The sequence below is a fragment of the Phoca vitulina genome, unplaced genomic scaffold (genome assembly GCF_004348235.1).
Source record: "Phoca vitulina isolate PV1807 unplaced genomic scaffold, GSC_HSeal_1.0 scaffold13, whole genome shotgun sequence".
In the NCBI taxonomy this organism is placed as follows: Eukaryota; Metazoa; Chordata; class Mammalia; order Carnivora; family Phocidae; genus Phoca; species Phoca vitulina.
The window spans coordinates 15321381-15334512 of NW_022589716.1; the positions used below are offsets into that span (position 1 = coordinate 15321381).

A 13132-nucleotide genomic window follows, 5' to 3' on the forward strand; every position below is an offset into this window, starting at 1 on the left:
CGTTACTGCTGGAGCTACAATAGGAAGGGATCCTAGGTTGTCTGACCCTAGAACCCAAACTGTGGCTTTTTTGGAAATCCTTTGATGTCCACTACCTCTTATATATCACTCTTACCCGCTACCTCCTTTATCTGCTAGAACCTGCCGTGAGTCAAACCTTCTACTGAAACATAACTAAACTGACCTTTTAAAATCTTTTAGTCACCAAAATCGCTTTCAGGTCTGTTAAGGACATTGAAATTGAAACTCCCAAAGGGTTTTCTTTTCTCCTTTTTCCAAGCACTATGTCTGAATTCATTTGGTCTTTTGGCAATAAAGTTTGGGAATCGGAGAAACAGCTCCTATGGAAATTATCAGATTTTTAATCGTTTATGGAAGGTCAAATCTAACTGGCTTTTTTGAATGTATGTTCATTTGCTCAGAGAAGAGTTTCACACCTAAGTTTCAATTGGGAATTTAAAATTAAGATTATTTGTGGGCAACTGGGTGGCTCAGTCAGTTAAGCATCCGCCTCTTTATTCCGGCTCGGGTCATGATCTCAGGGTCTCGAGATCGAGCCCCGTGGCTGGCTCTGCACTGAGTGTGGAGCCTGCTTATGATTCTCTCTCTCCCTCTCCCCTTGCCCCTGCTCCCCACTCGTGCTCGCTCTTAACTGATTGATTGAGTGATTAAAAATAAATAAAATTATTTGTGTGTGGAAATGAAAAGGTAAGCTTTTTTACTTTGAAATAATTTTAAATTTACAGAAATGTTGCAGAGATAGTACAGAGAGTCCCATATAACCCTTCACCCAGCTTCTCCCATTGTTAATGGCTCACCTTACCACAGTAAATTTGTCACAGCTAAGAAACCAACACTGGTAACAGCACTATTAACTGAACTCTGGGATGAATTTGGATTTCAATCGTTTTTCCGCTAATGTCCTTTTTCTGTTCCAGGATCCAATCCAGGATACCACATGACATTTAGTCTAGGATTATTTTTATTTATTTATTTATTTTTAAAGATTTCATTTATTTGACAGAGAGAGAGACAGCAAGAGAGGGAACAAGAGCAGGGGGAGTGGGAGAGGGAGAAGCAGGCTTCCCCGCCGAGCTTGGAGCCCGACTCGGGGCTCGATCCCAGGACCCTGGGACCATGACCTGAGCCGAAGGCAGACACTTAACGACTGAGCCACCCAGGCGCCCCAATCTAGGATTATTTTTAAAGTAAAAGGAAATAGATCGTGTAACCTGCCCCATGACATCACAGAAGCCACATGATGCTTGTGCTAGCTTTAAAGGAACTGCTGAATATAGGAAATTTATAAAGTGTGGATTTCTGCAGCGCAGTATCGATGTCACTGCCTTTCTTTGTGAAATGTAGCTCATCAGCTAAGTTAAACACCTAGACCTTTGCTCCGTGTTGGAAGTGAAAATTACTTCTGCCCTCCCGTGCACATCAGCTCACGTGAATGAATTCTCTCATGTCTTGCTCCAGGGAGATAGGAAATGATGGTCAATCTCAAAGGCGTCTGGTCTCAGTGAGCACCTAATGCTCTCCTGGAGGGAGAGGGGCTGTGTGGAGGGCAGCTACTCTCTCTCTCCCTGTGGTTATGTATTGACCCCAAAAAAGAGACTACTAAGTGGCTCCAGGCCAAGGGAAGGAGGCGTCAGTCACTCCAGTCCTGTGTTCTCTTCCCATGGTGTATTTTATCAGCTCTCCTCTCAATGATAACAGATGTGAAGGGGCTCAGGCAAGTTGTCTTCTAGACTGATGCTTCTTAAACTCTTTCATACACATGCCTCCCCGGCAGCTTGTTCAAGTGCAGATTCAGAGTCAAGAGACTTAGGAGAGGGACCGAGATTCTGCATTTCCTATGGGCTTCCAATGCTGCTGGTCCATGGACCACAGTTTGAGTAACCAGTCCCTAAACCATCTTGAAGGAGTCTTTTTCTATGTTTCTCAGAGTGGGGTTTTGACTGAGCCAGGATGGTAGTACCAATGAAAAAGAAATCTGGTGAAAAACACCTGAAATATATTAGCCTCTGGGCTGATATTGGAAGTTTCCTATATAAAATGAGAGTGGGTAAGAAGGTAGGTACATTGCCAAGCTGTTCTGGTTTGAATCCCGCAGGCTTGCAGTACTCAACTGATAATCAATTTGTACAGCGGCTCAAAGAACTGCAGAACTCGGCCGCCGTGGAGAAGATCCCCTTGATCCCATCCACCCCAGAGGAGATGAGTGAAATGCTCCAGCTCTGCTCCTATGTCCGCTTCAAGGTGCCCCAGCAGGTACCGTGCTCTCAGCAGCAATATGCCTGCCCTCTGCCAGAGGTTCAGCCAGCCTCCTCACGCACCCCTTCCCTCTTGTGCTCCTCTATGTAGTCATTTCAACGGCTGTCTGTCCTGGGCCTGTGACGGGTCAGGTATGGTGTTTAGACACAGTGGTGAGGAAAGAAGACAGAGAGGGTACCTGGGCAGACACAGGCCAGTGCGGGAGGCAGACAGTTCACAAGTAAATACGTACGCATGGTGATAAGTCCTATGGCGGAAATGAAGATGGTATAGTGATTGAAAGCAGGGAGGCGGGGGAGTCTTTGATAAGCCTCTCTGGGGAAATAATGTGGGCAGAGGTGGGGAAAACATAGATAAGTTCAAGACACTGGAAGGAGGCTGGGGGGCCTGGCATCTATCTAGAGGGAGAGCGGGGGAGGGAGGCAAGGGCTGCAGCAGAGACTTGCTTCTTTCTCTTCTTTCTTTCTTTCTTTCTTCCTTCCTTTCTTTCTTTCTTTCTTTCTTTCTTTCTTTTTTTCTTTCTTCCTTTCTTTTTTTCCTTCTTTCTTTCTTCCTTCCTTCCTTCCTTCCTTCCTTCCTTTCTTTCTTTCTTTCTTTCTTTTTAAATTTCAGGACTGCTTTACACACTTAAAAATTGCTAAGAACCCTAAAGAGCTTTTGTTTATGGAGGTTCTGACTACTGATATTTACCATATCAGAAAGCAAAACTCAGAAAGGTAAAACAGAAGAACATACAGGCGCTCATTCCATTAGCTGTCAGCGTGATGACGCTGCCTGTCCACAAGCAGGCTCTGAGACACACAGTGCTTCTGAGAGCATGGCCGTGAAGCAGGCAAGTAACATTTAGCCATTACGGGGGAGATCGTTTGACCTCACAGCTCCCAGGAGCCCCTGGAGAACCACTGGGCTAGATCACGTAGGGCACAGGTTACGGGAAGGAGCCTGCAGTTCCCCTAAGAGGACTGTGGGGGGCACAAACAGAAGCGGAGAACCAGGGGGGTACTCCTGGGGCCTGGCAATGACAGTGGTGTAGACGAGGGCAGTGGCAGTGGAGACTAGAGACCCGAGCTTCTTTGGGAGGAAGGATGGGCAGGACTTACTGGCAAATTGGCAGTGGAGGATGAGGGACAGTGAGGACTCAGGTGGCTTCTGGTACTTGAGTTGGACAAAGGCAGCAGTTTCTGAGTGAGGGAAGGAGAGCGGGAGAAGAGGTCTTGGGGACAAGCGAAGGGCTCCGTTTCGGACGTGTTCAGGTTGTCTGTGAGGCCTCCAGGTGCAGCTGCCAAGCAGCTGGTTGCATATGCGGGTGGAGCCGAGGGACGTCTGGCCCGGAGCTGTCCCATTAGAGCCGTCCGCCAGGACGATGTTACCGGTCACGGTCTGAATGGGAGGCACTGTGGAAACCAAGAGACGAGAACACATGGCTAAGTCTCATAACTGCAACTAATCTCTTTCTAATGTAGGAACTGGACCCTGCCTCGCAGTGGGGTGGGTCCTCCCACAAGTTGAGGGAATGGGCTGTATTCAGAAGGTGTGAACATGACTCAGTTAAGGGGCATAGAAGCACCCAGAATCCGATTCTGTGGTACATTCTATCCCTGAAATCCTCTTTTTAGTTGTGAGGTTGCACTGATCCCCTCCCAGCCATGCTCTCTACCCAGAAGAGAGTGGCCAAACAGTGCTTTAGGAAATTCCATGCTTTGAGTCGTCAGGGATATGAAAACACGGGGAGAGAGTAAGTGGCAGCTCTAGAAGTCTTCCCTCCTAGGAGACAAGGAGCACCTGAGCACTCTGTGTCATGTTATGTTTGTCTGTTAACTTGTCTGCGTCTTCCACTCTAACCTCAGTAAGATCAAGGATTTTGTCTTAACTGGCAGCCTTTATTAACACAGTGCTTGTGTGAAGTAGGTCCTCGGTATAGATTGGGTGGGTCAGAGGGAGGGAGGATAATGCAGAGATGGAGAATGGATGTGTGAGTAGGTGCAGAGTAGATGGGCACATGAATTGTTGCATGTACATGAATAGGTGATTTAGGGATGCAGGAGAGATGAATGGCTGAGTACTTGGTTGGATGAGGATGCCTGGAGAATGCCGGGATGGAAGGTGGATGGATTGGTGGATGCAGGGTAGAGGGATACATCAGTAGACATGCATGTATGATTCAGAGGTGTAGTGTGGAGGGATGGATGGGTGGATGGATGTCTGCATGAAGCAGGGTTGGAGGATGGATGGATGGATGGGTAGGTGCAGGGTAGGTGGATGCACAGATATATGCACACATGAGTCAGATGCAAGCAAGATGGGTGGCTGGGTGGGTAGAGCAGAGGTAGAGGATGCAAGATGGATAGATGTGCGGGTGCAAGATCATAGTAGAGCAAACAAAATGGCTGATGCCGAGTGCAGTGTGTTGGACAACTTGCCATTGGTGTCACCTCTAGGCTTTCACTTCCAGAATGGTCAGATTCTAGTCATGCTCCAGAGGGTTGGTTCAGAGCAGTTCTGGCTGCATTTTCCCCCTTCAGTCAGTGCACAGGACTCCTCAGAGTGCATCTGAGGGGCTCAAACCATTCCCAGGTAGATGAGAGGAGTGCCGGTGCTGATGTGAACGCTGTACCCTACCTCAGGGATCCTGCGGCAGGAGGAAGAGGAGGGCTGTGTTCCTTCTTCCCACAGCCAGCCTCTGGGTCAGGATCCCAGGTCCAGGAGATCTGGGGTGCCCACATTGGCTGCAGCCTTCACCAGCCCTCCACGAGGAAAGCAAGGATAACACTGAATGATAAACAAAGGACTATGGAACCGATCCCAGAATTTTTTAAATGGTTTATCTCTTTATTGTTCAAGAGGCCCATCATCCCCAATAGTTTGATTTTTTTAAATAGACCTTATTCTGCATTTGGATATTACTAACAATATTATTTCCAGCCTTGATTGTATTTTAGGCTAAGCAGAGAATATCTCAAGATAAAGTGGCTGTGAGCCCCTATCAGGTGTTTTTACATGCTTTAGCTTCCCAGCCTTACCCGGGTTCCTTCCTAATTACAAAGGAAAAAGCATCAGATGACCTTAACTCCCAATTACAATGCATACTCCGTGGTGGGAATTTAGAGCCCTGGGCCCTAAAACCTTGACACTGCCATACATTGCCAGACTTTATTTCCTTCGCTGTCCCGGAGCCACGGGGGGCCTGAGGAAACAACCCGTCTCTTGCCTTCTAACCGTGGCTCACTTCTCTATAGATCCTGCAAGGCCTTGTTGACGTCCGTATTCCTCATAACAACTTCTACAGAAAGCGTAAGTAGCCGTGGTTAAGCTTGGTGCTTGTGACGAGGGAAGCTGTACGGGTGGTCGGCTTTTGTATTTGACATTTCTGAGATTTTTGATCATTTTCTGGGGCCCCTAAGGACAGAAAGTGGCGGCCCTGAGTCCGTGACTGTCCCTGAACTCTGTAGAGTTCTGGTGCCCACAGGCACAGCCCAGCACGCACTCACTTTGTTTTCCTTTTCTGAAAAGTGTTTTTGGAAATCGTCAGTGAGAAGTCAAGATACTCCCTCCATCAGAACATGGACAAGATCAAGGTCCCAACGCAGATCATTTGGGGGAAACAAGACCAGGTATGTAGCGCGTCCCTGGGGCCCCTTTGCCAGTTACACCGGCCTCTGAGGAAAAGCAAGAGGTCATTTATCGAGTGAGCCTCACTGGCTGGTTTCTGATACCAGGAGGAGATAGAACACACCTGGGTCAGGTGCTGATATTTATGGGGGGCATTGTTCTCTTGAGTTGAGAGCAAAGATGTTGATCTTTTAAAATGAAAGGAAATCAGGGCGCCTGGGTGGTTCAGTCGGTTAAGCGTCTGCCTTTGGCTCAGGTCATGATCCCGGGGTCCTGGGATCCAGCCCCACATCGGGCTCCCTGCTCAGTGGGAGCCTGCTTCTCCCTCTGCCTCTCCCCCTCATGCTTGCTCTCTCTTTCTCTCTCAAATAAATAAATAAAAATCTTAAGGGCGCCTGGGTGGCTCAGTCAGTTAAGCATCTATCCTCAGCTCACATCATGATCCTGGAGTCCCAGCATGGAGTCCGCATTGGGCTCCCCGCCCAGCGGAGAGTCTCCTTCTCCCTCTGACCCTTCCCACTCTCATGCTCTCTCTCTCTCTCTGTCTCCCTCAAATAAATAAATAAAATCTTTAAAAAAAAAAGTTTTAAAAATCTTAAAAAAATAAAATAAATAAAATGAAAGGCAATCTTAAATCATTTTTACAAATTACTTTTATCAAAGCCATGTAGTCTCGTAGTACAAAAAACTTTAAAGAGGGGCGCCTGGGTGGCTCAGTCGTTAAACGTCTACCTTCAGCTCAGGTCATGATCCCGGGGTCCTGGGATCCAGCCCCATGTCGGGCTCCCTGCTCAGTAGGGAGTCTGCCTCTCCCTCTCCCTCAGCCCCTCCCCCTGCTCATGCTCGCTTTCTCTGTCTCTCTCCCGCTCTCAAATAAATAAACAAAATCGTAAAAAAACAAAAAAAAACTTTAAAGAGTACAAAAAGGGTTGTAACGAAAATTTGATCTATTTTCCATCCCAGGGTAGCTCTCACTGTCTTGCATACGTTTCTTCCGTTTCCTAAGGCAGGGATTGACATGTTTTCTGTGAAGGGCCAGATAGCGAATATTTCCGACTCTGTGGATCCTACTACTTCTGTCGCAACTCCCGAGCTCTGCTGTTGTGCAGAGTAGCTATGGACAGTGCGCAGAAAGTGGCGTGGCAGAGTGCCAGCGAGCCTCTGTTCCCACAGACAGGCAGCGGGCCACTGCCTGCTTTCTGCCGTTCTGAGCGTACGCGTATCTGCGGAGGTAGTCACATCTGTAAGTTTTTCAAACGTGCGTAACGACACTGTTCACAGTACTTCATATATGTGGGGATGTCTGTATCTTGGAAATCATTTCATACCAGCCCATGTAGATTTACTCAGTCTATTTTTTATATATGTTTTTTTAATTTTACTGACTTTTATTAATATGTTTGGGTAAGCTTTTATAGTCATACACAAAAATGACATGACCAATGGTTAAATCCTGCTTTTTTAAAAGATTTAAAAAATTTTTTGCTTTTTTTTTTTTAATTAGAGAGAGAGAAGGAGGGGCAGAGGGAGAGGGAGAGAGAGAGAGAATCTTAAGCAGGCTCCACACCCAGCAAGAGCCTGATGCGGGGCTCAATCTCACGACCCTGAGATCATGACGTGAGCCGAAATCAAGAGTCAGACGCTAAACTGACTGAGCCACCCAGGTGCCACAAGATTTTTTTAAATTTTAATTCCAGTAAGTTAACATACAGTGTTATATGAGTTTCAGGTGAACAATACAGTGATTCAACACTTCCATACATCACCCGGTGCTCATCAGGACAAGTGCACTCCTTCATCCCCATCACCTATTTCACCCATCCCCCCCTTCCCTCTGGTAACCATCAGTTTGTTCTCTATAGTTTAGGGTCTGTTTTTTTTGGCTTGTCTTTATTCCTTTGTTCATTTGTTTTGTTTCTTTTTTTTTTTTTTTTTTAAGATTTTATTTATTATTTATTTGAGAGAGAGAGAATGAGAGAGAGCACATGAGAGGGGGGAGGGTCAGAGAGAGAAGCAGACTCCCTGCAGAGCAGGGAGCCCGATGCGGGACTCGATCCAGGGACTCCAGGATCATGACCTGAGCCGAAGGCAGTCGCTTAACCAACTGAGCCACCCAGGCGCCCCATTTGTTTTGTTTCTTAAATTCCACATGAGTGAAATCATATGGTGTTTGTCTTTTTCCGACTGACTTATTTCACTTAGCATGATACTCTCTAGCTCCATCCACGTCATTGCCAATGGCAAGATTTCATTCTTCTTAATGGCTGAGTAATATTGTATATATCTGCCACATCTTCTTTATCCATTTATCAGTCAATGGACACTTGGCCTGTTTCCATAATTTGACTATTGTAGATAATGCTGCTATGAACATATGGGTGCATGTATCCCTTGAAATTAGTATTTTTGTATTCTTTGGGTAAATATCCAGTAATGCCATTACTAGATCATAGTGTAGTTCTATTTTTAACTGCTTGAGGAACCTCCAAACTGTTTTCCACAGTGGTTGTACCAGTTTGAATTCCCACCCACAGTGTAAGAGTGTTCCCCTTTCTCCACATCCTCACCAACACTTGTCATTCCTTGTGTTTTTTATTTTAGTCATTCTGACAGGTGTGAGGTGATATCTCATTGTGGTTTTGATTTGCATTTCCCTGATGATAAGTGATGTTGAGCATCTTTTCATATGTCTGTTGGCCATTGTATGTCTTCTTTGGAGAATGTCTGTTCATGTCTTCTGCCCATTTTTTAATTGGATTTTTTTTTTTTGAGCAGGCTCCATGCCCAGTGTGGAGCCCAGTGCAGGCCTCGAACTCACAACCCTGAGATCAAGATGTGAGCTGAGCTAAGAGTCTGACATTTAACCAACTGAGCCAATCAGGGGCCCCAATTTTGGATGTTGACTTGCATCAGTTCTTTATATATTTTGGATACCAACCCTTTATCAAATATGTCATTTGCAAATATCTTTTCCCATTCTTAATATTTTATTTTGAAATAATTTCAAACCTATAGAAAAATAATGAGTACAGAGTACTCTTATATACACTTTCCCTAAATCCATTCATTTTAACTGCTTTATTGAGGTATCATCTACCTACCATCAAATTCACCTACTTGGGTGCCCCATCACAACCCAGTTGTAGAACATTTCTATCACTCCCCAAAGTTCCCTCCTGCCCATTTGCAGTTAGTGCCAGCCCCACACAACCACAGATCTGTTTTCTATTTCTACAGTTTTATCTTTTCCTGAATTTTCCCATAAATGGTATCATATAATAGGTAGTCTTTGGTACCTGGCTCTCTTCGCTCATGCATAATGTTCTTGAGGTTCCTTCATGTCAGTGCTTTGTTCCTTTTATAGCTGAGTGTCATTCCATGGTATACATGTACCATGTTTTATTTACTACCAATTTTTTAACATTTGCTGCATTGGCTTTTTTTTTTTTTTTTTTAAGATTTCTTTTATTTGACAGAGAGAGCGAGAGCACAAGCAGGGGGAACAGTAGAAGGAGAGGGAGAAGCAGGCTCCCCGCCAAGCAGGGAGCCCGATGCAGGGCTCGATCCCAGGACCCTGGGATCATGACCTGAGCCGAAGGCAGATGCTTAACCATCTGAGCCACCCAGGTGCCCCGCTGCATTGGCTTTTTTAAACATTCTCATCTATCTATTTTCTGACCATTGAAGTAGGTTGCTTACATTATGCCCTTTTACCCCCAATACTTCAGGGTATATTTACTGAGAGCAAGAATATTCTCTCACTTAACCACAGTGCGTGGTCATATTCAGGAAGTTTAACGCTGGGCAATATTTTTGTCTAATCTGACGCCCATATTCCAAATTCATGGGCGGGGGACCTGGGTGGCTCAGTTGGTTGAGCGTCTGACTCTTGATCTCAGCGCAGGTCTTAACCTCAAGGCTGTGAGTTTAAACCCCACGTTGGACTCCACACTGGGCATGGAGACTACTTTAAAAAAATAAAATAAAATAAAATTCATCGGTTATTTCAGTAAGGAGCTACGTAGAATGTTCCTGCCTCCCTGAAGCAGGATCTAATCCGGGGTCCCATATTACATGTCACGGCCCTGTAGTCTCCTTTACTGTGGACTGAGACCCCAGTCTGCTTTGTCATTCGTGATGTTGAGATATTTGAAGAGTACAGCTCAGTCATTTTATGAAATGTTGCTAATTTGACTTTGTCTGCTGTTTCCTCATGATTAAACTCAGATTATAGACCACTGCCAGAATAGCTCATAAGTGATAAGATAGCCCATCCTGGGACACACAATGTCCTTCTGCCCCTCCCTGGTGAGGTTCATGTTGATTGCCTGGTCAGGGCGTTGTCTCACTCTTCCTTGTAGAGGTATTATGTCTCCCTTGGTGACTGATAAGCAGTCTGTGGGAGACACTTTGAAATATCCTGCTCCTTACCAAACATTCCCCCCTAGATTGACCATCTGTGAATGATTCTTGCCCCAAAGTTTACATTATCCTCTATAATAGCCGCGTAGTAGTCCATTATGTGGCTCTGCCACAGTGTATTTCATTAGTGTCCTACTGATGGTCATTTAGGTAATTTCCAGTTTTTTGCCGTTAAACAATACCTCAGTGAACACCAGCATAGACGTGTGTTTGGGGAGTGTGAGAGCATTCCTGAAGAGTAAATTCTTCATTGTGGACTCACTGGGTCAAAGAGCAGGTGCATTTTAAAACTGTAATAGGTTTTGGGGGCACCTGGCTGGCTCATTCGGTAGAGCATACAACTCTTGATCTCGGGGTCATGAGTTCAAGCCCCACGTTGGGTATAGAGCTCACTTAGAAAAAAAATTTTTTAAATAATAAAATTTTAATAGGTTTGATTAGGTGGCTCTGTATTAGTTTGCTGGGGTGGTCATAGCAAAGTACCACAAACTGGGTGGCCTACACAACAGAAATTGATCATCTTAAAGTTCTAGAGGTTAGAAGTCCAAGATCGAGTTGTCCGCGATTTAGTTCCTCCTGGGGGCTGTCGGACAATCTGTACCATGCCTCTTCCCCAGCTTCTGGCGGTTTACTGACAATCTGTGTTCCTTGGCTAATAGATGTGTCACGCTGCCGTCTGCCTTCATCCGCACACAGCGTTCTCCCTGTACCTGTGTGTCTCTGTGTTTAAATTTTTTTTTCTGTGTTTAAATTTTTGTAAGGGTGGCAGTCATATTGGGTGAGGGGCCCACCCTGCACCAGTATGACCTCATCTTAACTAATTACATTTGCAGCTACCCTATTTCCAAATAAAGTCACCTTTTAAGGTGTTGGAGGTTAGAACTTCAAACTACGAATTTTAGAGGGGGGACACAGCAATAACAGACCCTCCAAAGAGAGACTGATTTATACCCCAGAAGCTCCTTTCTTGCCTGCAATTGTTCTTTAGAAGTCATATCTTACTCTCAAAGTTGTTCTTCTTCTTTTTTTTAAAAGATGTTATTTATTTGAGAGAGAGAGGGAGAGTACAGAGGGAGACGGAGAGGGAGAAGCAGACTCCCTGCTAAGCAGGGAGCCCAACATAGGACTCGATCCCAAGACCCTGGGATCATGACCTGAGCCGAAGTTGCCCCAAAGTTCTTCTGAAGTTTAAAGCAAGAAGAGGGGCTCCTGGGTGGCTCAGTCATTAGGCTTCTGCCTTCGGCTCAGGTCCTGATCCCTGGGTCCTGAGATCGAGTCCCGTATTGGGCTCCTTGCTCAGCGGGGAGCCTGCTTCTGCCTCTCCCTCTGCCTCCTCCCCCCTGCTCATGCTCTCTGTCTCTCTCTCTCTCAAATAAATAAATAAAATAAAATAAAATAAAAAAGCAAGAAGAGGCAATGAGAAATGGAGCCTTTATAAGGCCCAGGATGACCCGTGGGGAGAAGCAGGCAGGACTGTGCCCCAGTGCACGTGGGGGCTGATGCTCGCGTCAGCGTACAGCTCTCCCAAACCGGCAGGTACAGCTGAGGATATACGGTGCAGGGATGTGGGCATGGAGAGGAGGGAGGGCTCTTTGCTCCCCTCTGCAGCAGCCAAGGGACTAGAAGGAGCTTTGTGTGCACCTGAGTGGAGAAGCGGACACGGAGTAGGCCAGCAGGGGGTTATTTGATCAGAAATCAAGTTAGAACAATGAAGGCCTTTCTCTAGTCTAAAAATCCCCAAGGTGATTTGGGGCTCTCAGGGACCAGCAAGGAGAGGCAAGGACCCATCGCCCTGCCCTGCAGAGACAGTGCAGAAGCAAGATCTCTGGGCTTGGACTCTGAAAGTCTGGGTTCCAGCCCTGCCTTTGCCCTACATCAGGCCATGACCCTGAGCAAACCACTCAGCTGCTCCCAGTCCTGGGTTTCTCTTCTCCTACTGGGGTGATGTGAGGTTCACGTGAAGTAACACACATGAGGGTGATCTTTCTCCAGTGACAAGAAAATAAGTTACTTATTACTCACGGCCTTTGCCTCTGAGAGTTGGCCTCTGCCTATGATCCAGAATTTTTCCAGGGCTCTGAGGTCCATTTTGTTCTGAAAAAAGAGCCTAACATTCCATGGGCCTACTATAAATATGATCAGATATTCTCTGTGTTCTATGGAACCATCCCCAGTGCAGAATCCAAATAGCAAAGGCTTTGGGGGCCCTTTATTTTATGGCCTTTTGCTTCCCAAGCATCTGGCTCTTTTTCTGCTCTGTTGTCAGCATTTGGGGTCACCAACCCCGTGCCTTCCAGGCTGAATTCAGCCTCCCTCTTCTTTGGACCCCTGTAGGTCAGCCACCGTGCTGTACAACTGCAGGATAGCTGTGCACATTGTTGTCTACATGAATCATGCCCACTGGATTTGGGCAGTGTGCAGCCTGCACAACTGAACCTGGCAGCCCTTCCTGAGATTTCTGCACATCAGTTCAAGTATTTCCCCTCTGTGTTTAGTCCACCAGAATGGGAGGGCCTTGTGCAGATATACAAGGTCCCTTCATCCTGCCCCCACAGTGCCTAGGATGCGGGAGACCCAGAGTATAAGTGAGTAAGCAAGCAAGCAAGAAAGTAAATACACTAGCAAAGGGACAAACCAACTTATGGCCTATACATTTAAGTCAGATGACAGATTTATACTGAGCACCTGGTATGTGCCTGACACCGTGTTAGGCCCTGAGGATACAGAAGGCACCGAGACAGACAGGATTCCTGAGCTCCAGCAACTTCTAGGCTACCTGCTGTCATAACGCCTGGCGGAGCCCAAACTAGTGTGAGGTCGATCG

At 46.2% G+C, this 13132-nt stretch overlaps 1 protein-coding gene across 3 annotated transcripts in view; it reads left to right on the plus strand.

Annotated features, from left to right (window-relative positions):
- ABHD6 (abhydrolase domain containing 6, acylglycerol lipase) overlaps positions 1-13132 on the plus strand; it is a 51769-nt gene that overhangs the window by 35832 nt on the left and 2805 nt on the right. For all 3 annotated transcript variants that reach the window (XM_032411598.1, XM_032411595.1, XM_032411597.1), the window contains 3 exons: positions 2117-2274; positions 5514-5568; positions 5788-5888. In XM_032411598.1, the coding sequence (XP_032267489.1) occupies positions 2117-2274; positions 5514-5568; positions 5788-5888 (314 nt within the window). The remainder of the gene's footprint in view (positions 1-2116; positions 2275-5513; positions 5569-5787; positions 5889-13132) is intronic.